The sequence below is a fragment of the Neofelis nebulosa genome, chromosome 14 (genome assembly GCF_028018385.1).
Source record: "Neofelis nebulosa isolate mNeoNeb1 chromosome 14, mNeoNeb1.pri, whole genome shotgun sequence".
In the NCBI taxonomy this organism is placed as follows: domain Eukaryota; kingdom Metazoa; phylum Chordata; class Mammalia; order Carnivora; family Felidae; genus Neofelis; species Neofelis nebulosa.
The window spans coordinates 72,871,236-72,893,180 of record NC_080795.1 but is presented as its reverse complement, the minus strand read 5'-3'; the positions used below and the strand labels follow the sequence as shown (position 1 = coordinate 72,893,180).

Genomic DNA, 21,945 nt, shown 5'->3' with positions numbered 1-21,945 from the left:
TAAGACACTTACGTTAGTTAGGGTAATACTGTGTGCTCACTGCTCACACTCCTGGTCAGTGGGTGACTCGGGGACAAAGGCCCTCCCCTGGGCCTCGGCGTTTTCGGTACTCAGCTCTCGGAGGGAGAAGGGTAGATTCTACTGATGAGACCGATCGCGTGGCCCCACGCAGACACAAGAGGAGAACACAGTCTGGGGCTCAGCGGCCTTTCCTAGCGACAGGGGAACGTGGATGTGGTGGACAGTTGGCTTCTCTCCCAAAGCTCCCTTCACCTTCCTCTTGCCCAGCCCCACACCATACAAACTGGCATATTTGCTATGTGAAGTCGGTTAACCGTCTGACTTGTTTGGATCCACTCAGGAGACAAATTTGTCTTTGCCTTTCCCCGTGTACAGTTCAGTGAGCCTTCATCAGGGATCGGAAGACCCTCAGTTTTACAGGCTTACTCAGCCTCCCCAGTTTCTGGGTTGGCTGTTACTCCCAGCCGGCCCTATCCATGTGTGCAGCCACGACACGTACCACGTAGACCAGAGTTTCACGCACAAGCGAAATGCAATTGAATGCGTCCAGAGAACCTGTTGGCTTTTAGGACCTGTCTGCGTGGCAGTCTATTAAATACTCTCTGATTCCCCAGAAGTGCATACCCTCCACTTATTGAACACGACGTTGTGATTTAAAAGTTAACTGGAGGGGTTGGGGGGTGGGGGGGAGGCGCATAGGTGTGGCTCAGTCGGCTCGGCATCCAACTTCAGCTCAGGTGGTGATCTCACAGCTCCTGAGTTCGAGCCCCGAGTCGGGCTCTCTGCTGTCAGCACAGAGCCTACTTCAGATCCTCTGTCCCCCACTCTCTCTCCGTAGCTCCCCTATTCCCTCTTCCTCAAAAATAAATACGTATATATATTTTTTTAAGTTACCTAGGGTTGCCCGGGTGGCTCAGTCGATGAAGCATCCTATTCTTGATTTCAGCTCTGGTCATGATCTCACAGTTCGTGGGATCGAGCCCCATGTCGGGCTCCATGCTGACAGTGAGGAGAGCCTGCTTGGGATTCTCTCTCTCCCTCTCCCTCTGACCCTCCCCTGCTAGTGCTCTCTCTCTCAAAATATATAAATAAACTTAAAAAAATAAACGGAAGTTACTACTTGTAGGTAGATCATTGCTTCAGTGATCTCTTCTTTATTATCAAGAAAATGGAAGCTCAGAGAGGTTAAATAAGCTTCCCAAGGACATACAGTTAGGAAGAAGAGTCTACATAGAGCCCACGTTCCTAGCGATTCTTTCGAACTTTGCTAACGCTTTCTTGAGGTCTCTATTTGCAGAGTGACTATTAGGTAACATCGCTTCCTTTTAGCCCAATAAACAACGTATTTAAGCAAATTAGATTTGAAAATTAACATGGCCTCTTCAGTACATTCTAAAATGAATATACTCCGGGGCGCCTGAGTGCCTCAGTCGGTTAAGCGAACGACTTCAGCTCAGGTCACGATCTCGCGGTTTGTGAGTTCGAGCCCCGTGTTGGGCTCTGTGCAGACAGCTCAGAGCCTGGAGCCTGTTTGAGATTCTGTCTCTCCCCCTCTCTCTGCCCCTCCCCTGCTCAGGCTCTGTCTCTCTCTGTCACAAAAATAAATAAAAACATTAAAAAAAAAAAAGGACCTGACCTTGAGCTCACCACTTGGGGATAGCAGAATGAGCAAATGCAGGGAAGATCGGGGCCCTGGTTTCTGCTTCTCGTCTTCTACGCAACAAACTGTCACTGCACAACCATGACTTAAACAGGTGCTCCCCCATCCTGCGTGTGCACACGAATCACTAGGGGCTCCTTTTAAAGCAGAGTCCGATTCAGTGGGTTGGGGGGTGGGACCTGAAATTCTGAATTTCTAACCAGATTCCCAGGAGATGCCAGTGGTGGCCATAACCACACTCTGAGAGAAAAAAAAAAAAAAGATTTAATTCTAAAGATTTCTGTTTTGATTCAATTCAGGAAGCATGTCATGAGGCTACTGTGTGCTAGGCAGTTGGGACACAGAAGTGACTTTCTTCCTGTTTTTTTAGTTAGTAGATGGAGCACACTCCGTCCTAAGTGACTGTGTTATCAAGTGTTAAGCACCATGACAGAGGGGACCGCAGGCTGGGAGGGAGGTGGAAAAACAATGACTGGCAGTGCTTAAAGAATTTTCTGTAAAAGCAAGATCTACAGAACAAGATCTACAGGGCGTCTGGGTGGCTCAGTCGGTGAAGCATCCACCTCTTGATTTCTTTTTTTAATTTTTTTTGAACTTTATTCATTTTTTTTTTTGAGAGACAGAGAGAGACAGAGCATGAGCAGGGAAGGGGCAGAGAGAGAGGGAGACACAGAATCCGAAGCAGGCTCCAGGCTCCGAGCCGTCAGCACAGAGCCCGACGCGGGGCTCGGACTCACGAACCACGAAATCACGACCTGAGCCGAAGCCGGACGCTCAACCGACTGAGCCACGCAGGCGCGCCCCTCTTGATTTCTGCTCAGGTCGTGATCTCATGGTTCATGAGTTCGAGCCCCGTGTCGGGCTCCACCCTGAACAGGGAGCCTGGTTGGGATTCTCTCTCTCTCTCTCTCTCTCTCTCAAAATAAATAGATGAACTTTTAAAAAAGCAGGATCTAAACATACGAGTGGGTTCTTGAAGGACAAGTAGGAGTTTAATAGGCAGCAGCAGGGAGGGAAGCTATGCCAGGGAGCAGGTACATCATGTCCAGACCCAGCTTCATAAAGCACAGTGTGTTCAGAAAACCGCCAGCAATTGGATGGTAATGGATCGCTGATCACCTCTGAAACCGTTTTGACCTTTGAGCTCTGCAAATCCCATTTCTTCTGTCAGTAGGCGGCATGCTCCATAAGGGTTGTGATGGTTCTTTCTGCTCACCACTATAATTCCACCGCCTGGCACAAGTAGGCATTCAGTTACTTCGCTGTTGGATGAATGACGGGATGGATGAATGGATCATTCTCGACATAGATATTAATAGTTTTGGGCGAATGACTCTGTTGAGTGGGTTGGACTGGGTCGTCTATGGGCCCTTCTGGTTCCACCTGCCGTGGCAGTGACTGTCCTTACTTTGAAGGTGGCATACTACAGTGATGAAGGGCATAGATTCCAGGGGCGCCTGGGTTGCTCAGTCGGTGAAGCGCCTGACTTCGGCTCAGGTCACGATCTCGTGGTTCGTGGGTTCAGGCCCCACACCGGGCTCTGTCTCTCTCCCTCTCTCTTTGCCCCTTCCCTCCTCTCTCTCTCCCTTTCTGTCTCAAAATAAATAAGTAAACTTCAAAAAAAAAAAAAAGGGGCGCCTGGGTGGCGCAGTCGGTTAAGCGTCCGACTTCAGCCAGGTCACGATCTCACGGTCCGTGAGTTCGAGCCCCGCGTCAGGCTCTGGGCCGATGGCTCGGAGCCTGGAGCCTGTTTCTGATTCTGTGTCTCCCTCTCTCTCTGCCCCTCCCCCGTTCATGCTCTGTCTCTCTCTGTCCCAAAAATAAATAAAAAACGTTGAAAAAAAAATTAAAAAAAAAAAAAAAAAGTATAGATTTCAGAGCCAGGCTGCCTGGTTCAAGTCCTGGCTTTCCATGTCTGGGCAGGTTACTCAGGTCTCGGTGTCCTTATCTATCAAATGGAAATGGTCAAAATAAATCCTACCTCATCGATCTTCGTGAGGAACACCTGTGGAACTTGGGACAGTATTTAAAATCCACAGTAGGTACTCTGCAAATCGCTGGTGCTCTCGTGGTATTTATGTCAACAATTAGGAATTCCTTTAGCTACAAGTAGCAAATGACCTAATTAATGATCCCGCTTTCTCCTCTGTTACCTCTCTTCCCTCACTGTCTCTCAAAAGCAATCATGCAATCACAGTCCATTTTTGTAAAATAGTAAAAAGAGCTAACGCGCTTACGGAGCACTTACTGTATACCCGGCACTGTGCTAAGCAACTGCCACCCACTTATCTCCAGTTCACAAATCAAAGGCTTAGAGAAGCTTGGGACGTAATAACCCAAGGTCATGGTATTCGTAACTGGTGAGCTGGGCTCTGAACTCTGATCTGTCTAGACTCCAGTCCTGTGCACTTGGCCCCATGCACTTGTCAGATGCTGTGCCACCAGATCGCTGTACAGGACAGCGGCTGTGCAGTGATTGTTCCAGAGCAGGCTTTATACGTTACAGATCTCAAGGCGTCATCCCCGGGTTTAAAACCCTTCACTAGCTTTCCGTCACTTTCGGGACAAAGTCCGTGCTCTTCCACTTGGCTTACCAGCCCGTTGCCAGCCATCTCTCACTCCGACGCGGTCTCTCCCTCTCTTCTTTCCCCGACCTCGTTGCTCAGTGACACCTGCTGACGAGCTGCCCCCGAATTCTTGCCGAGCTGCCGTCCATTTGCCACACTTCAAGCCGACCCCAGCGTGTGCTGATTCCTCTGCTCAGACCGTCCACCCTTCTGCACGCTTGGCCCTCCGGCAAGCCCCACGGGCCTGCAAAACTTGGCCGAAACTCTGATGCCTTGGGAGACTGCCGATTCCCCTGTGACTGGTCACCCCTCAGAGTGTCCTTCCGTCAGAGTACAGAGGTCCCCTCCCTTACCTGCGGTTTCCGTTTGCCACGGTTAACTGAGCCCAGAAGTAGATGCTCCTCCGCTGACTTAATGTCAGAAGGTCAACGGTAGCCTGACATTGTACCTGCATCACTGCTCTTGCTTCATCACGTGACGTAGGCATTTTATCATCTCTCCTCACAAGAGGAGGGGGTACAGGACACTAAGATGTGCTGAGAGAGAAAGAGGGCGACCGCATTCACGTAACTTGTTACGGTATATTGCTGTAATTGTTCTGTGCTATTACTATGGTTGTTAATATCTCCCTGTGCCTAATTTATAAAATGAGCTCTGTCCTAAGTAGGTATGTATAGGAAAAAACAGTCTACTTAGAGTTCAGTAGTAGCCACCGGCTCAGGCGTCCCCCGGGGTCCCTAGACTCTGAGCATCTTGAGGACACACATGGCCTGTTTATTATCACTCAGTCTGACTTCCTAGCACCGTGTGTAGCCAGACACATGGGAAATGTAACAATCGTTGCTAAAATAATTAAGGCAGTGAATAATTAATTCAACCAGTGGTTTTTTTAGAACTGGGGCCTGAGGATTCCAAATGAATCCATGAATGCACTCAGGGAAAGTGTCCTTGAAATAAAGTGCAAAATTGTGAATACTTGGGCACTTTTAGAAGAGGGAGTTCAGAGCCTGTATCAGATTCTTTTTTTTTTTTATTTTTTAAACATTTATTTATTTCTGAGAGACTGAGAGAGACAGAGCACGAGCAGGGGAGGGGCAGAGAGAGAGGGAGACACAGAATCTGAAGCAGGCTCCAGGCTCCGAGCTGTCGGCACAGAGCCCGACGTGGGGCTCGAACCCACGAACCACGAGATGACGACCTGAGCCGAAGTCGGACGTGCAACCGACTGAGCCACCCAGGCGCCCCCAGAGCCTGCATCAGATTCTTAAAAGGGTTTGTAATGGAGAAAGATTTAAGAACCACTGAATACCTGGGGTAACCAACGTAAGTCAGCAAACATTCCGCAATGTTTTCTGGCTAATTAACCTATTGCATTAAAACTAAGTTACAGTGATTGCAAGATGCCCATTATTTTATGCCACTTAAGAAACGCCCCCGAAAGTTTGACAGGCCACTAAGATGCTATTCTAGCTTGAAAGATGATAAAATCTGAGAGGTGTTCTTTTTGTTCTTTGTTCTTCTGTTCTTTTGTTCTTTTTCTTTTTTGTAATGTTTGAGAGGGGGAGGGCAGAGAAAGAGGGAGACAGAGGATCTGAGGCAGGCTGTGTGCTGGCAGAGGCAAGCCTGATGCAGGACTCGAACTCACGATCTTGAACGTCAAGATCACGGCCTGAGCTGCAATCAGACGCTCAACCAACTGAACCACCCAGGCGCCCCAAGTTCTTTTTCTTTTTTTTTATTTTAATGCCAGTATAGTTAACAGACCGTGTTGTGTAAGTTTCAGGTGTGCAACACAGTGATTCAGCAACTCTACACTATCCAGTGCCCATCATGATAAGTGTGCTCTTAATCCCCAACCCCTATCTCACCCATCCCCCACCCACCTCCCCTCCGGTAACCGGCAGTTCGTTTTCTATGATTAAGAGTCTGTTCTTTGGTTTCTGTCTCTCTCTCTCTCTCTGTCTCTCTCTGTCTCTCTCCCTCTCTCTCTTCCCTTTGCCCATTTTGTGTTTTCTTATACCCCTCATAGCAGTAAAATCGTACGGTATTTGTCTTTCCCTGACTGACTTAACGTCACTTAGCATAATACTCTCTAGTCTATTCATGTTGTTGCAAATGGCAAGATTTCATTATTTTTTTTTGAATTTTTGATGTTTATTATTTTTGAGAGAGAGAGACAGAGAGACAGAGACAGAGCATGAACAGGGGAGGGGCAGAGAGCAAGAGGGAGACACAGAACCTGAAACAGGCTCCAGGCTCCGAACCGTCAGCACGGAGCCCGAGGCGGGGCTCGAACCCACAAACTGTGAGATCGTGACCTGAGCCGCGACTGGACGCTTAACCGACTGAGCCACCCAGGCGCCCCAAGATTTCGTTATTTTTAAAGTCTGAATAATATCCCGTTGCCTTTCTATGCCACACCTTCTGTATCCAACCACCTATTGATGGACACTTGGGCTGCTTCCATAGTTGGCCTATTGTCAAGAACGCTGCTATAGCAGAAGGGGCCGTATATTTTTTCAAATTAGCGTTTTCTTATTCTGGAAGGTACACAGCAGTGGAATCCCTGGATCGTATGCTAATTCCCTTTGTAATTTTTTGAGGACCCCGTACTGTTTTCCGCAGCGGCTGCATCGGTTTGCATTCCCACCAGCGGTGCACAAGGCTTCCTCTTTCTCCACATAGAGGTGCCTCTGCTTTTGCATGAGTCGCTGAGGGAGGACAGGGCCCTACAGTGCAGGTGGACCATCCCCACTCAGCCCCGCGCTACCGGGCGGACTGTGAGGCCAGTCTCCTTGCCTCTCTGAGCCCCGGTTTGCTTGTCATCCTAATGGAGGGAATAATGCCGTCCCTGCAGGGCGCCTGGATGGATGAACCAAGGCAGTGCTCCCACAGTGCCTTGCTTTCAGAAGGCTTTCAAGGACTACCCCCTTCCCTCCCTTTCCTCGCCCCTTATGCCAAACCACACGCAGAGAGAAGACCTCGTCTCACTTAAATCCTTAGTAAATGTGAGAGTTTTTAGGTAATTAATTCTTCTGCCTGAGGTCTCCCGGCTCTGGCCACCTATTCTCAGAATTTTTGAAAACTGCCTGCCTCTCCTTGCCTGCGATGTTCGGTATGCCGTTTGCTGGAGATGATGAGACCTTTTGTTCTTTTGTCCCGGGTGTCCGTTTCACTCTGTGCTCATGGCAGCTGCCGTGTTGTTGGTTGGGAAAATAGAGAGGTACTCCAGAAAGCTTCGTTTCGCTTTCCACAACAAATCGATCTGTTCCTAGTAACAAATCCCCTCCTGGGCTGTTTGCCGCAGCCCTGCACAGGAAGAAGGGCTTGCCGTTGTCCCTTTGCCCTTGCTGAACTCCCAGGGTGGACTCCCTCTGCTGAGATGTTTGGGAAATACCGACACATTCCTCCTGACTCCCCGGCAGAGAAAGCTAGAATCTCAGACCACAGTAGATTTATTTGGGTGGGGTTGATATCTTCCAGGACGGATTAAAATATTAATGTGCTTTCTCCCTGCCCCATCCCCTCCCTGTTGTCTAGTATTCTTTTTGCAGATGTTAAAGGATTTACCAACCTCTCCACAACCTTGTCTGCCCAGGAGCTGGTCAGGATGCTCAACGAGCTCTTTGCCAGATTTGATCGACTGGCCCACGTGAGTTGAATTTCATTCCCTCCTGGTCCTCTGTGGGAGTGAGGGGCTGCGTGTGGAATTAGGGAGAGAAAGACTCAGGCTTCATCACGGGGACCTCCTCTTCTGCGTCCTCTTCCCCGGCGCGGACTCCTGACCCTCCCACCTCCTGGGAACCGGGGTTAATTACTTACAGATCTTGAATGGGAGGTGCGTCAGATTGACTTTCCCAGCTGAGAGATAGCCGATGAAGCGACAGTGAAGCCAAAGCTCTTTTTATGTGTTTTCTGCTCCCCATCATGTCCCCGCTGCATGTGGCCAGGTGCCATCCAGTGCCACCTCAGTTTGGTTCGTGCAAGGATAGCCGCCTGCAGCTTCCCAAGCCAACTCCAGCCATCTGAAATGACTGTTATTGGGAGCCAGGAACCTGCTGGACCCCCATTTTGTTTGACGTGATCTAACAGCTTTCTTTCTAGCCAACAGGACACTACCTTTATTTTCTAGCTGGCTCGAGAGAACAGGCTAAGGGAGATAGACATTTGCTATCAAAACACAGGTTCCTAGTCCCGAAGCCACCCAAGTTGGGGAAGACTGTCATCCACACCCTCTATTTTAAGAGTGGGCTTTGGGTTCACCCCGGAATACCTTAATTTCCTTCTTCATCAAGTGTGTAGATCAGTGCCAATGTCACAGGGCTGTTGAGAGAAGCAAAGGTAAATGCATCCCTTGGAAGTTCATTTGTAGAGCATCGGCGTGTCTGAAGTTAAGGCTGCCTCCCTCCAACGAGGGCCATTCGTGCTTGCATCCGAGTCAGAGAAGACTTTCTGGAGAAGGCGACTCTTGGACCGAGTTTTAAAAGTGGGAAGACACATACAATAGAATACAGTTCAGCAACAAAAAGGAGTCAACCCCTGAGACACGCAGGAGTATCAGTGAGTCTGCAAAGCAATATGCCAAGTGAAAGAAGCTAGACCCAAAAGCCCAGATGGCAGGACAAAGGCGTTTATACGACATTATAGAAAAGGCGAAATTATAGGGACAGGAAAGAGACGCATGGTGGCCGGGAGCTAGAGGTGGACGGAAGAGGCGAGTTGCACAGACAGACATGAGGTGCAGTGGCTTTGAGAGTGATGTAGCTGCTCTATGTGCCATCATCACTGTGCCCCATATCAAAACAGAACATTTTATCGTATACCAATTCGCGAGGCGCGGAAGGCAGGGAAGGTGGATATTACTGTCGAGTCATGTAACAGCTCACAGGAATTGATCAGAAAAATGTGCTTGCAAATGGACAGAACTTCACAGATAAGACCTGTTTTCCGTGTACATATATATTTATATTTATATATTTATATATTTATATTTCACACACACGCATGCACACACACGCACACACACACGCACCATTTATTTGGGGCTCAAATTTTTCAAAGAGGCTGCAAGCCTCACGTTTTGTTTACAAGAAAAATGGACCCTGGGCACAAATATATTCACCACATTGTGCGTGTCTGCACCAGAAGGGTAATAAAGCATTTTACACAGTTTCCTCCCAAAACACAGTTTTGTCAGGAGATCTACATCCTGGACACCGCCATGTTTTCTTCAGTTTCGTAGAGACAGCATGGCGTACAAAAGTCAGATCGACCTGAGTGTGAATTCCAATTCTGCCTCTTACTTGCTTCATGACCTTCGCTTCCTTGAGCCACTGGGGAAAATGGCACGGCTCAAAACGTGGTCGTGGAGACTCACCGGCATAAATGTTACGCGTTTAACACGTAGCCTGGCACATAGTATGTGCTCAGTAAATGCTGCCTCCTTTCCCTACGTAAGTGTTTCCAAAATGCTTTTACCTCTGTTTTCATGGAAAAATCACTGATTAAGAGTCGGTGAATTATCACCTATGGCCCATAACGCTTAGCTTTTGAAGTTTTGATTTAAATTCCAGTTAGTTCACATACAGCGTAAAATTAGTTTCAGGTATACACGACAGCGATTCAACACTTCACCCAGTGCACATCGCAAGTGCCCTCCTGATCCCCGTCGCCTGTCTCACCCATGCCCGCCACCCCTCTCCCCTCTGGTAGTTATCGTTTGTTCCCTTGAGTTGAGTCTATTTCTTGGTTTGTCTTTCTCCTTTTTTCCCTCCATTGCTCATTTGTTTTCTTAAATTCCACATGTGAGTGGAATTATACGGCATTTTTCTTTCTTTGACGGACTTAGTTCACTTAGCATTCTACTCTCCAGCTCCATCCATGTTGCTGCAAATGGCAAGATTTCATTCTCTATGGCTGAATAATACTCCCTTGTGTATATATACACTGCATCTTCTTTATTCATTCATCGGTCATCAAGATGAAAAGCTTCTGCACAGCGAAGGAAACAACGAACAAACCTAAAAGGCAACCTACAGAACGGGAGAAAATATTTACAAATGACATCTCTGACAAAGGATTAGTATCCTAAATATACAAAGAACTTCACAAACTCAACACCCCCAAGCCACGTCCTCTAGTTAAAAAATGAGCAGAAGATTAAATAGACATTTCTCCAAAGAAGACATCCAGAGGGCTAACAGACACATGAAAGATGCTCACCATCACTCATCATGAGGGAAATACAAATCAAAACCACGAGGAGATACTCCTCGCACCTGTCAGAATGGCTAACACCAACAACACAAGAAGCAGTAGGTGTTGGCGAGGACGTGGAGAAAGGGGAACCCTCCCACACTGTTAGTAGGAACACAAAGTGATGCAGCCACTGGGGAAAACATTATGGAGCTTCCTCAAAAGATTAAACATAGAACTGCCCTGTGACCCAGCAATTGTACTACTAGGCATTTATCCAAAAACTACAAAAATACTCATTCAAAGGGAAACATGTGCCCTCGTGTGTATAGCAGCATTATTTACAATAGCCCAACTATGGAAACAGCCCAAATGTCCATCCACTGATGAATACATAAAGAAGATGCGGTCTGTATATACATAAAGGAATATTACTTTAGCCATTAAAAACAACGAAATGTTGCCATATCATTACTTTTAGCCAGCTGATTTGTGGCACAGGGAAATTTTCACATATTTCCTATCATACTGAAATTTTCATATTTAAAAACAGATGTAAATCCTCTCTGCCCTCCTGTGCTCAGAGTTACTGTGGTAAGACTCAAAGGAAGAAAGATCGTTGAACGCTCGGATGGCTGTTTCCAGGTGTTTGTTGTCACTGCTACTGTTGCTAACTGATGGCCATTCTTACTTTGTTATGTATAAAGAACAAGATGGGTTACTGTGACACGTTTCCTGTATGGGGAATTGAAACTCACCTATCAGTGGCTTCAGTGATTTATCCAACGTCAGACAGCTGGTAAATTTGACCAGAATGCGGATGTTGGATTCTTAGACCAAAGTATTTCCTGCTCTACCCTTTCCCTCCTCCCTCCTCTGCCAATGATCACAACTCCTGACTACCATTGCTCCTGACTACCACCACAGCTGGTTCTACCCCAAAGAGTGTGGCTAGTTGAAATCACTTCCTGAGCCCCCAGCCTCAGTGTCCTCAGCAAAATCCAAATAAGGGATTTAGGGGTGCTTGGATGGCTTAATCTGTTAAAGCATCTGACTCTTGATTTCAGTTCAGGTCATGATCCCAGGGGCAGGGAATTGAACCCTGTGTTGGGCTTCATGCTGAACGTGAAGCTTACTTAAGATTCTCTCTCTCTCTCTCTCTCTCTCTCTCTGTCTCTCTCTCTCTCCTTCTGTCCTGCTCATGCTCTATCTCCCTCTTTCTCTCTAAAGAATTTTTAAAAAATTATTGAAAAAACAAATGAGGGATTTATTCCATCAGTGGTTCTCAAATGCTCTTTGACAACAAATGTCAGGAAGTTAAATTTGTGGCCATGAGATAAAATACATCCATGTTATATTTATCTGCAATGTAGTGAGTTTTTATAATAATTTTATTTAGTTCAAGAAACTTTCCTGTCTCTTAGGAATGTATTTTTACTTTTTTCGTGTTAAAATTGCCCTTTTTTTAATAAAGCCATGGAGACAGTGGATGGTGCTCGGGTTGTTATTTTGTTTGTTGATGAATTTTTCATAATTCTTTGGCAAAATATAAAATTGAACCCTAGAATAGTCCCCAGGTCCTCTTTTTCTTAGAACTGTCCCATGGATGCCACAAATCTGGGAAATGCCAAGACCCATAGAACAAGTGCTCTCTGGTTCTGTTCCACACATACCACTAGGGGTCTTAGAAGAAACAGCTGAAGGTCATAAGCTTCCCTTCTTGATCAGACCTCACCAGAAACTGTCTTGCCAAATTAGCCGCATCAGAGCAGCCAAAGACAGGAACCGCAAGCTCCTAAAAATAACACTGGGACGGCCGTGCGTGCCATCAGAGCTCTAAGGATCGCAGCTGTGCCCCACTTGGGAAGGTTGGCAAAGCCCTGGCCGTCTGATCCAGACGGAGAAGCACCAAAGCCATTTCTGAGCCTCTTTTCCCTCTCTGATATTTGGGTTTTTTACTGGGAGAGCGATTTCCTTCGTTTGTCACCCAAACACAATGGCTGAATCCGTGATCAGGTCAGGAAGCCAACGTGGTGCTGTATAGGTTGATAACCAAGGTATCCACTGGGCTGCTGGTGTCTCGATGGGCCCCTTTCTGTCTATGCCCCTCCTTCTCTGCCCTTGGACCCCGGTCTCCAAAGGAGAGCCTCTCACCCAAAAAGCCCATAAATCTTTTCGACTTCAGATCTGGGATGCATTGTCAGAGGTCATTCAGCCCCGTCCGTGTATCTAGAGAAGACAGAAGGGAAAGTCATCTGTCCATGATGTGAGAACACTGGGTCAGAAGTCCACCTCTTCATCACAGGCACAGGCCCCCTTTCTGCCGGACCCTGTAGTAAGCCTTGCATCGTATCACCCATCCTCACCGTCACACGGTGAAGTCCCATTCGTTTACCATTTTATAGATGAGGCAACTTGTCAATCTACCAAACAACTGTGTCACCCTCACCACCTGTGAAATAAAAGCATTGTACCTACTTCACAAGGTTGTTGTAAGGGTTATGTCTGTTTAGTCTATGCTGCATCATAGGGGTTGTTATTCATCGTCTTTGTGTCAGGGCCAACGCTTGACCTACCATGATGCCCTATAGACATTTTTTCCAGTGAGCGAGCCTGTGAATTGGTACATGAATAAAAGGATATGTAGGACATAATCAGCCCTTCTTCTTAAGGTGCTAGAGTTGAAAGAACAGGCATCGCTGAATAATTTATACTTTTAAGTGCTTATTATTGAGCTAAAGATTGCTGAAACGTGTTCATTCAGAGACTCGTCCTGCACGAAAACATCGAGATGCAGGATTCACAGAGGAACACTGACCATGCCCATTCTTTGCCAGGCTTGCCCATATGATGAGTGTTCATCAGAAGGCTAGTATGTGACAGAGCCGGGATATAGCCCTGTATCTGTTGGACTCAAAATCCAGTGTTTTTGAATGACTCCATTCCACTGCTGAACCCCTGAAACCCTTATTTAGGGTACCTCCCCAATATTTTAGCAAGATAATAGAAGCTCATTTCAAAGGTAGGTGCTCTGCCCCCAGGGTGAAGACCGCTTGACTCCACTGCCCTCCTTCAGGAGACTTTCAGGAGCACTTGCCTGCCTGCTGACTCAGTCCTCTCCTCTCCACCCTGTTCCTTCCAGGAGCATCACTGCCTTCGCATTAAAATCCTGGGGGACTGTTACTACTGTGTTTCAGGGCTTCCGGAGCCCCGCCAGGACCACGCCCACTGCTGCGTTGAAATGGGCCTCAGCATGATCAAAACCATCAGGTAATCCGGGGTCTCCTCCGTAATTCCCAGGCCTTCAGTGGGCACAGAGACGAACCACCCCATCTACCCTTTGTGGTAGATCGTGCGTGTGTTGAATGGTGACGCCCCTTGACTTACGTCGTGAAACCTGCATGGCCGTTAGTTCTCCCGCACGAACCGGTGAACCTGCCAGCTTCATCGTGTTCTATCTCTGCCTCACTTTCAATGACTCGTGCAGCAAATTTGTATTACCAATGTCTTTGTGGGGATACATCGAGGACCGAGATGCGGGGGGTGCTTGACTTCGGGAAGGTTACTCAGGATGGTACCATAAGTTCTGAGATGAATCCAAACCAGGGTGCGTCAAGGGGAGCAGAGGAGGAGCAGCTTCTTTGGGCCAGGGTGCTGGAAAAGGCCTTCCAGAATAGAGCCAAGCTGTTTTCGGAAAGGTGAGCGGATATCAGACCCTGGAGGAGTTTGGGGCACAGCTGGACATATGGGGAATCGGGACATGCTGCAGTGACAGCTGGTGAAGCCTAGGGAGGAGAGGGCCAGGACAGATGGACTGCAGACTGAGACCAGGCAGGGCCCACAGGGCCTTCTCAGCCATGATAAGGGTTGCACTGCGGCCTGAGGCCCAAAGGAAATCATTGTAGGGCCACCGCCATGGTTGGTTTCCTGGGTGCTTTTGGCTTTGGTCAGTGTATCTGGTAAATAGAAGCTTAATCAAGAAGGCAGGAGGAATTGAGGTCAAGGATTTTGGAATTAGACTGTGGCTCTGGGACAGATGCTCCGTGTTGCCAGAGCTCCCCTTGAGCTTCTAAATGTGGTTGCAGAGCCTCCAAGCGTTACAGCCTTTCCCAACCACAGCAGAGACAGTAAGGAAGGTACGTGGGCTGAAGTCTTCTCTGTGGCTCATGCCTTCATCTTACAAGGGAAGGAGAATCCTGCCATTAACAGGCCAGAATATTCTTTCGTGAACTCACGCCTCGGTTGTGTGGTCTAGCAGCCATGTTTGTGACCATTGGCCTTGTCCATCTGGATTCAAGAACAGCAGGAGAACAACTCCTGAACCCCACACATATTCTCCTCTGAAGGCTCAGCCCAACTGCTGGCTCCCGGGACCAAACCCAGAGTGGGCAGGAGGGATCTATGCAGTTGGAGCCTCCCTTTCTAGAGCCTGACCATGCCCAACACGGTGTGCCTGGGCTCCTTCGACCTGCTGATAGATCCCTGACTTCATTCAGGTTTAGGGAAGAGGTCTCTTGACATCAGGAAATGCTGTGTGGCCCTCTAATTAAGAAGAGGACAGAAGCTCTTTCTCTAAATGTGATTTTCCTTCATTGATGTGACACTGGTCATTTCAAGACTTGGCCATAGATCACATTCCCGGTGGGCAGATATGCTGGCTGACCCCTAGGCTCCCACCTCTGGGACCAACCCATGACCGGGGCCAGTCAAGGTGACGTGGTGCTTTGCTATGGGGTGTATGATGCAAATCCAACCATCACCATCCCTAAGTCCAAGTAGACAGGTGGAGAGTGACAGGACACGCCCCCTCTTTGACAGCAATTCAGAAGTTGTCTCCTCCACGGCCTGTGGAGAGAGGAGCCCAAAATTTCCAACCCAAAGTTCCCTTTTGGTCGATGGAAAAGGCTGCAGGTGCTTCTTGGCTATTAATTTGGACACTGGCGAGTCTTGCCCTGAAAACTAGGGTGAATTGTAATATTCTAGCTGGCTTCAAGGAAGGCCCCAGGACACCCCAAAGGCTCTATGTTTTGTGTGCATTCTACAACTTGTTAGGTGTGTGAAGTTTATTCTACAGGCCAATCCGTAGGTCAGTCAACAAAGAATCTGTGGAGCTCTGCCACGTGTCGGGTGCCACCATACTAATCCCTAGAAGTACAGTGATCAACGTGTCGTGGGTGTCTTTCTCTCACCCGTGGGTGTCATCACCCTGGGTGATAACGTGGATTTGCTGTCTGTGAAATGAGGAGATTGGGCCAGACCAGCTCTGAAGTCTCTGCCAGTTCTGAAAAGCTGTGATTTTTGATCACCCACATCACAAAAAGGCTTCCTTTTTTTAAGTTAAAATTTTAATTTAATTTAATTAGACTTAATTTAATTTAATTTTTCATTTAAGTCCAAGTTAGTTAACAGAACGTAACATATGTTAACGTAGTTCACATCGCCGTGTCGTTGACACAGTGCCATAATGATTGCAAGAGAACTCGGTGAGTCATCACTTACATACAACACCCAGTGCTCATCCCAGCAAGTGCCACAGACTTTCCTTTTAATTTAATTTTATTTTTTATGGTGAAATCGTGGACAAAAAAAAAAATTGCATGGGTCTAAAGTGCAGAGCGTGCTGCTTTAATGTACGTGTACGTTGTGGAATAATTACAAAGGCAAGTTAGTTAGTGAGCATCCATTGCCTCACTTAGTGGTCTTTTTCTCATGTTTTTGGTGAGCCCACTTGAGTTCTACCCTTCTGGCAAATTTCAGGTATACGCTACAGCATCATTCACTGTCATCACCATGCTGTATGTTAAGTCCTCGGAGCTTACTCCTCTTATAACTACAAGTCTGTCCCCTTGGCCAATATCACCCCATTTCCCCCACCCGCCCCCAGCCCTGGCAACCACCTTTCTACTCTGTTTCTATAAATGTGGATTTTTTGTTTTAGATTTCACATACACAGTATTTGTCTGTCTTTGTCTGGCTTATTTCACGTTGCGTAATGCCCTCCAGACTCATCCTTGTGGATAGAAATGGTAGGGTTTCCTTCTCTTTTTAAGGCTGAGTAATATTCCATTACGTATACGTAGATGTACATGTGCATGTATATACATACCACATCTTCTCTATCTATTCATCCATAGACTTTCCATGGGAGTTTGTATCTTGAGCGTAAACAGCAGAAACGCTGCAGAGAGGGTTTTGCAGAAGAAATGAACAGCGATCATCAAAATGCTTAACATACTTACAACATGGTCATTTATCTCTCTGGAAAAGACCTCATTCCTCCTGACCATTTTGTCCAGTGTAAGGTCTCCTTTCTGGAGTTCCAGACTAGGTCAGTGAGAGGTCAGGTTTGGATGCGTTGAAATGACTCGAGGGCTTTCTCTCATCAGTTTATTAAGGCTACTTTTACTCTTTAAGAATAAGACAGTTCAATAGGAATTTTTAAACTGCATAACTCAGAGTCTATTAATATTCAAACACTCCTTGATTACAATGGAGGTGACTGGAGGTCCAAAATTAATTCTTCCAGTTAGCAAGAAAACATGATGCGGGGGAATAAATAAGAACACTGGAATTAGGCAACTTTAGTTGCAGTAGGTTCAGACTTCTAGAGCTTCCACTCTTGCTGTCTGCTGTTGCCAGACTGAGGAACGACAGGCAGGCAGTATTTCTGAATGTGTGTAGAAGAGAATCTCATTTCCATAACTGTATCAAAAAGTTCACAATCTTAACCATCATTTACACAAGATGCAACTTTTTCTTCAGACCCAAAGGCACTTGTTCCAACTGGAGAACTTACTAGAAGTCATAAGGTCTGGAAGCATTCATAACATCATACTACGCGTGTTGTTGTGTAATGAAAATAAGCCATTTATTGAATGGTGTTCGCAGACTTGATGACTGCCCCCTATATTTGTCGTCAGAGATCGATCCCTCTTCGAGGTATTGTCCCCACCTCGTCAAGGTCTCTCCTGGTGCCTTTTTTGGCATTTCCTCAAAGAGTTGGGGTCCCACCGTGGTCCCCAGAGTGCACAGTGAGGGGCCGGTGCTCTGATGGCCAGATGGCATCTGGATCCTGGGTCTGTAGATCCCAAGAGCTCCAGTAGTTCCTTTGTTGGTTGAGATTTACAACCTTTGCGCAAATGGCAAACCAGCTCTCAAAACGACCCTGACCCTTATTCACAGATGAGTCTAAATACGGGATGGAGGTCGTCCTGCGATCCCAGACTGCTGAGGACAGGTGCCCAAACCAGGAGAGGACACGGTCAGCTGCTGCTGGTTAGAACACTAGGTAGGATTCCCAAGTGAGCGAGGGTCGAGGCCGTCAGAAGAATGAGTGTGACCAAAGTCATTTCCCCTGCCTTTTGTCTTTTCCAGAGGTATCTCCACTCTAGTCTTTTTGATGGAAAAATAGAGGTGTTTTCCTGGAAAGAAAGGTGTGAAGAATATGCCTTCCTAGCTGTTAAGAATGACAGAAGCCCTGTGTGTGCGTGAATGTGTGCATGTGTATATGTATAGAAGTGCAGTGTTTATGTGTACGTGTGTGTCTGGCACGTGTGTGTGCACACGTGTAGTGTGTGGGTGTGTGCATGCATGTGCGTGCACATACGTGCCTGTACACGTGTGCAGGTGTGTGTTTGTGCACATGTGTGAATTTGTGCAAGTGTGTGTGTGTGTCTTCAGCATTTGAAGCAGGCCCTTGATGATCACTAGTTAGTGTACAGATAGTTGGTGACCTTGCGAGACAACAAGGGAAGAGCGATACGATTCGAGCCGGCGAGCCTGAGCGTCTCCGCAAGAGACAATACGTGATGTAAACATTTAAATTAAACCAGACGTGGATCAGAATAGTGAACTTATTTATCAGTTGACAGTGCTCCAGGGATTTGGGACGGGATTCCACTTTACTGAAGATAGAGTTTGTTGCTGGGTCATGCCGACCATGGCGGTGTCCCTGAATGAATGATGACTTACGGGCAACGGGTCGAGCGTATGTATGGAATGAGCCCTTGGCCTGCAGTCAGCAGACCTCATCTGGTTTCTGCTCCTTCCTGTTATTGGGTGTGTGACCGTGGACAAGTGTGACTTGACTTCTCAGAGCCTGCAGGGACTCTGCTGCAAAACGAGGATCGTAAGATCCAACCTCAGAGTATTCTTTCGAAAACTCAAATGGATTTTGAAAACTCAAATAACAGGCACATTATGATCGTCCACATATTTTTTAATAGAATCTTGCAGTTAAGGCTGAGTTTGGACACCGGAAAATTTGGCTCAGTTAAGTTATAGAAACCTATTCCTTTCTTACATTTTCTATTCCGTTCTTGGAAAATAATGATAATAGGGTTTATTGACCACCTACGATGCTACTTGCCAAGCACAGAGATAAGTGTTTTACGTGCATGATCTCATTAAGTCCTCACAACAATCCTAAGAGGTAGGCAGGGGTCTTAGGCAAAATACTGAACCACTCGTGTGACCACAGTACGGAATAGTCCAGGGCAGCCAATCAGAATGGATGGCAGCCCTTACCAACCAGTATAGTTCTACAGGTACATCCTGACTCGTTGAAACTCTGAAAGTTGGCCTCTGCTTTTACCAGAGAGGAAACTAGAGTTTACAGTGTTTGTGTAATTGCACAAAATCACACAACCATTCAGTGGCAGAACAAGGAACACCCATCTGGAACCTTCTGACTCCGAAGCCATTGGCCTTCACCGTCTTAATGCCCCGCCTCTCACCTCCAGGCTTCTGCAATGGCTTCTGATGTCTGAAACCTCCCATTAGTAGCCGAAGGTTCAACACACAGGTCAAGAGACTGTCCATACATCCCTGATAAATTAGCAGAACCGATACCGAGAGGGAGGGGACGTCAGTTAACATCTGAGAATAACAAGATCGTAAGCCTTAATCAAGCCTCATCATAAATCCATTCCATCAAGAATGCTTGATTTTAGAAACCTGGTATTAGCTAGATGAATGGCAAAAAAAAAAGTGATTGAGTGTAACTTTATGTCTCATGAAGCACTTAATACCATTTCATGCATGTCTGTTCATAAAATTAAATTCATTAAAATAGGCTTAGATAATAGTTCCATTAAATATATTGCAAAGTGGCTCCAGGGGGCTCCCCTTCACACGCCCCGGGTCTATTTTGGGGGAGGCTTTATTTTTTTTTTTTTAATTTTTTTTTTCAACGTTTTTTTTTAATTTATTTTTGGGACAGAGAGAGAGAGCATGAACGGGGGAGGGGCAGAGAGAGAGGGAGACACAGAATCGGAAACGGGCTCCAGGCTCCGAGCCATCAGCCCAGAGCCTGACGCGGGGCTCGAACTCACGGACCGCGAGATCGTGACCTGGCTGAAGTCGGACGCTTAACTGACCGTGCCACCCAGGCGCAGGGGGAGGCTTTAGAGCTGAGAAGACACAGGGGTAAGGTGGGCTGCTACAGGCAGTATCCTTGTTCGTGATCTGAAAAGGTTTCCTGGATGAATCTTCATGAAGACTGCGGAGTCTGGTCTTCTCAGCGCCTTTGCTAAAAAGTCATAGAATGACACCAGCATGGCGAGCAGGAACTGGCTGGTCCCCAACAGTTACTTGGAGCAAAGATCTTAATCCCTGTGGTGGAGTTGCCCTGCCAAGCCACACAGCAGGACAAGGAGTGAGAAACAGGAGGTTTTGCCGCCCTTCCTGGAGGCAGAAATGCCCAGGCCCCCTCCTGGTGTCTCCTGCTCAGTCTCTCTCTCTGTTTCTTGTATTTCTTTTGAGCTCTTTTTCTCCACTCTCCCATCATTGCCCCTTCCTTCCCTCCTTATTTCTTTCTTTCTTTCTTTCCTTCCTTCCTTCCTTCCTTCCTTCCTTCCTTCCTTCCTTCTCTCCCACCCTCACTCCCTCTTTCCTTCCTTCCTTCCTTCCCCTTTTTTCCCTTCTTTCCTCCCTCCTTCTTTCCTTCTCCCTCCCTCCTTCCTTTCTTCCTTCCCTTCTTCCTTTCTTCCTTCCTAACTTCCTTCCTTCCCTTCCTCCCTCCCTCCTTCCTTTCTTCTCACCCTCCCTCCTTCCCTCCTTCCCACCTTCCTTCCATCCTTCTTTCTTTCCCTTCCGCCCTCCCTTCCTTCCCTCCTTCCCACCTTTCTTCCTTCCTTTCTTCCTTCTTTTCCTCCTTCCTTCCTTCCTTCCATCCTTCTTTCCTTCCCACCTTTCTTCCTTCTTTCTTCTTTCTTTCCTTCCTTCCTTCCCCCCCTTTTTCCCTTCCTTCCTCCCTCCTTCTTTCCTTCTCCTCCCCTCCTTCCTTTCTTTCTTCCCTTCTTCCTTCCTTCCTAACTTCCTTCCTTCCTTCTTTCCTTCCTTCCTTCCTTCCTTCCCTTCCTCCCTCCCTCCTTCTTTCCTTCCATCCTTTCTTCCATCCTTCCCTCCTTCCCACCTTTCTTCCTTCTTTCTTCCCTTCCTTCCTTCCTTCCTTCCTTCCTTCCCTCCTTCCCTCCCTCCTTCCTTTCTTCTCACCCTCCCTCCTTCCCTCCTTCCCACCTTCCTTCCATCTTTCTTTCCTTCCCTTCTTCCCTCCCTTCCTTCCCTCCTTCCCACCTTTCTTCCTTCCTTTCTTCCTTCTTTTCCTCCTTCCTTCCTCTTTCCTTCCTTCCTTCCTTCCTTCCTTCCTTCCTTCCTTCCTTCCATCCTTCTTTCCTTCCCACCTTTCTTCCTTCTTTCTTCTTTCTTTCCTTCCTTCCTTCCCCCCCTTTTTCCCTTCCTTCCTCCCTCCTTCTTTCCTTCTCCTCCCCTCCTTCCTTTCTTTCTTCCCTTCTTCCTTCCTTCCTAACTTCCTTCCTTCCTTCTTTCCTTCCTTCCTTCCTTCCCTTCCTCCCTCCCTCCTTCTTTCCTTCCATCCTTTCTTCCATCCTTCCCTCCTTCCCACCTTTCTTCCTTCTTTCTTCCCTTCCTTCCTTCCTTCCTTCCTTCCTTCCTTCCTTCCCTCCTTCCCTCCCTCCTTCCTTTCTTCTCACCCTCCCTCCTTCCCTTCTTCCCACCTTCCTTCCATCCTTCTTTCCTTCCCTTCTTCCCTCCCTTCCTTCCCTCCTTCCCACCTTTCTTCCTTCCTTTCTTCCTTCTTTTCCTCCTTCCTTCCTTCTTTCCTTCCCCTCCTCTACCAATCACTGTCTCTTTTACTGTCCCCCTAATGCCCCCTCTCTCTTTGTTCTGAAATACCATTATCTACAGCAGCCATAAAGCCCCCTCTCCTCTTAAAGATGTAGCAGTCAGAGTGTTCTTCAGTCCATGGACAGGATTTTTTTTTGAAAAATTACTTACAATGGTGGAGATGGAATATATCTAGTAATAATAGTTGATACAGCTGTGATTAGTGGAAGTTTCAGCATGTGCCAGGCACTATATTAAAGTTCCTAACTCCCCTCACCTAAACCCTGTGAGGGAACTACTGTTACTTTCCCCACTTTCCAGAGGAAGGACCTGAAGCTCTGATAGGGTAAGTAACTTCTGATCAATGGCACACGGCTT

At 47.2% G+C, this 21,945-nt stretch overlaps 1 protein-coding gene and 2 long non-coding RNA genes across 5 annotated transcripts in view; 1 reads left to right on the top strand and 2 right to left on the bottom strand.

Annotated features, from left to right (window-relative positions):
* Positions 1–21,945, top strand: part of ADCY8 (adenylate cyclase 8) — a 226,175-nt gene that overhangs the window by 89,810 nt on the left and 114,420 nt on the right. For all 3 annotated transcript variants that reach the window (XM_058699093.1, XM_058699092.1, XM_058699091.1), the window contains exons 4-5: positions 7,789–7,900; positions 13,586–13,713. In XM_058699093.1, the coding sequence (XP_058555076.1) occupies positions 7,789–7,900; positions 13,586–13,713 (240 nt within the window). The remainder of the gene's footprint in view (positions 1–7,788; positions 7,901–13,585; positions 13,714–21,945) is intronic.
* LOC131494643 (uncharacterized) lies at positions 2,855–4,653 on the bottom strand. Its single transcript, XR_009253516.1, has 3 exons — positions 4,276–4,653; positions 3,663–3,784; positions 2,855–2,943 (listed from the first exon to the last, which is right to left on the bottom strand). It is a non-coding gene; the product is annotated as an uncharacterized LOC131494643 (long non-coding RNA).
* On the bottom strand, positions 4,695–8,837 carry LOC131494642 (uncharacterized). Its single transcript, XR_009253515.1, has 4 exons — positions 8,522–8,837; positions 8,071–8,273; positions 7,823–7,946; positions 4,695–4,784 (listed from the first exon to the last, which is right to left on the bottom strand). It is a non-coding gene; the product is annotated as an uncharacterized LOC131494642 (long non-coding RNA).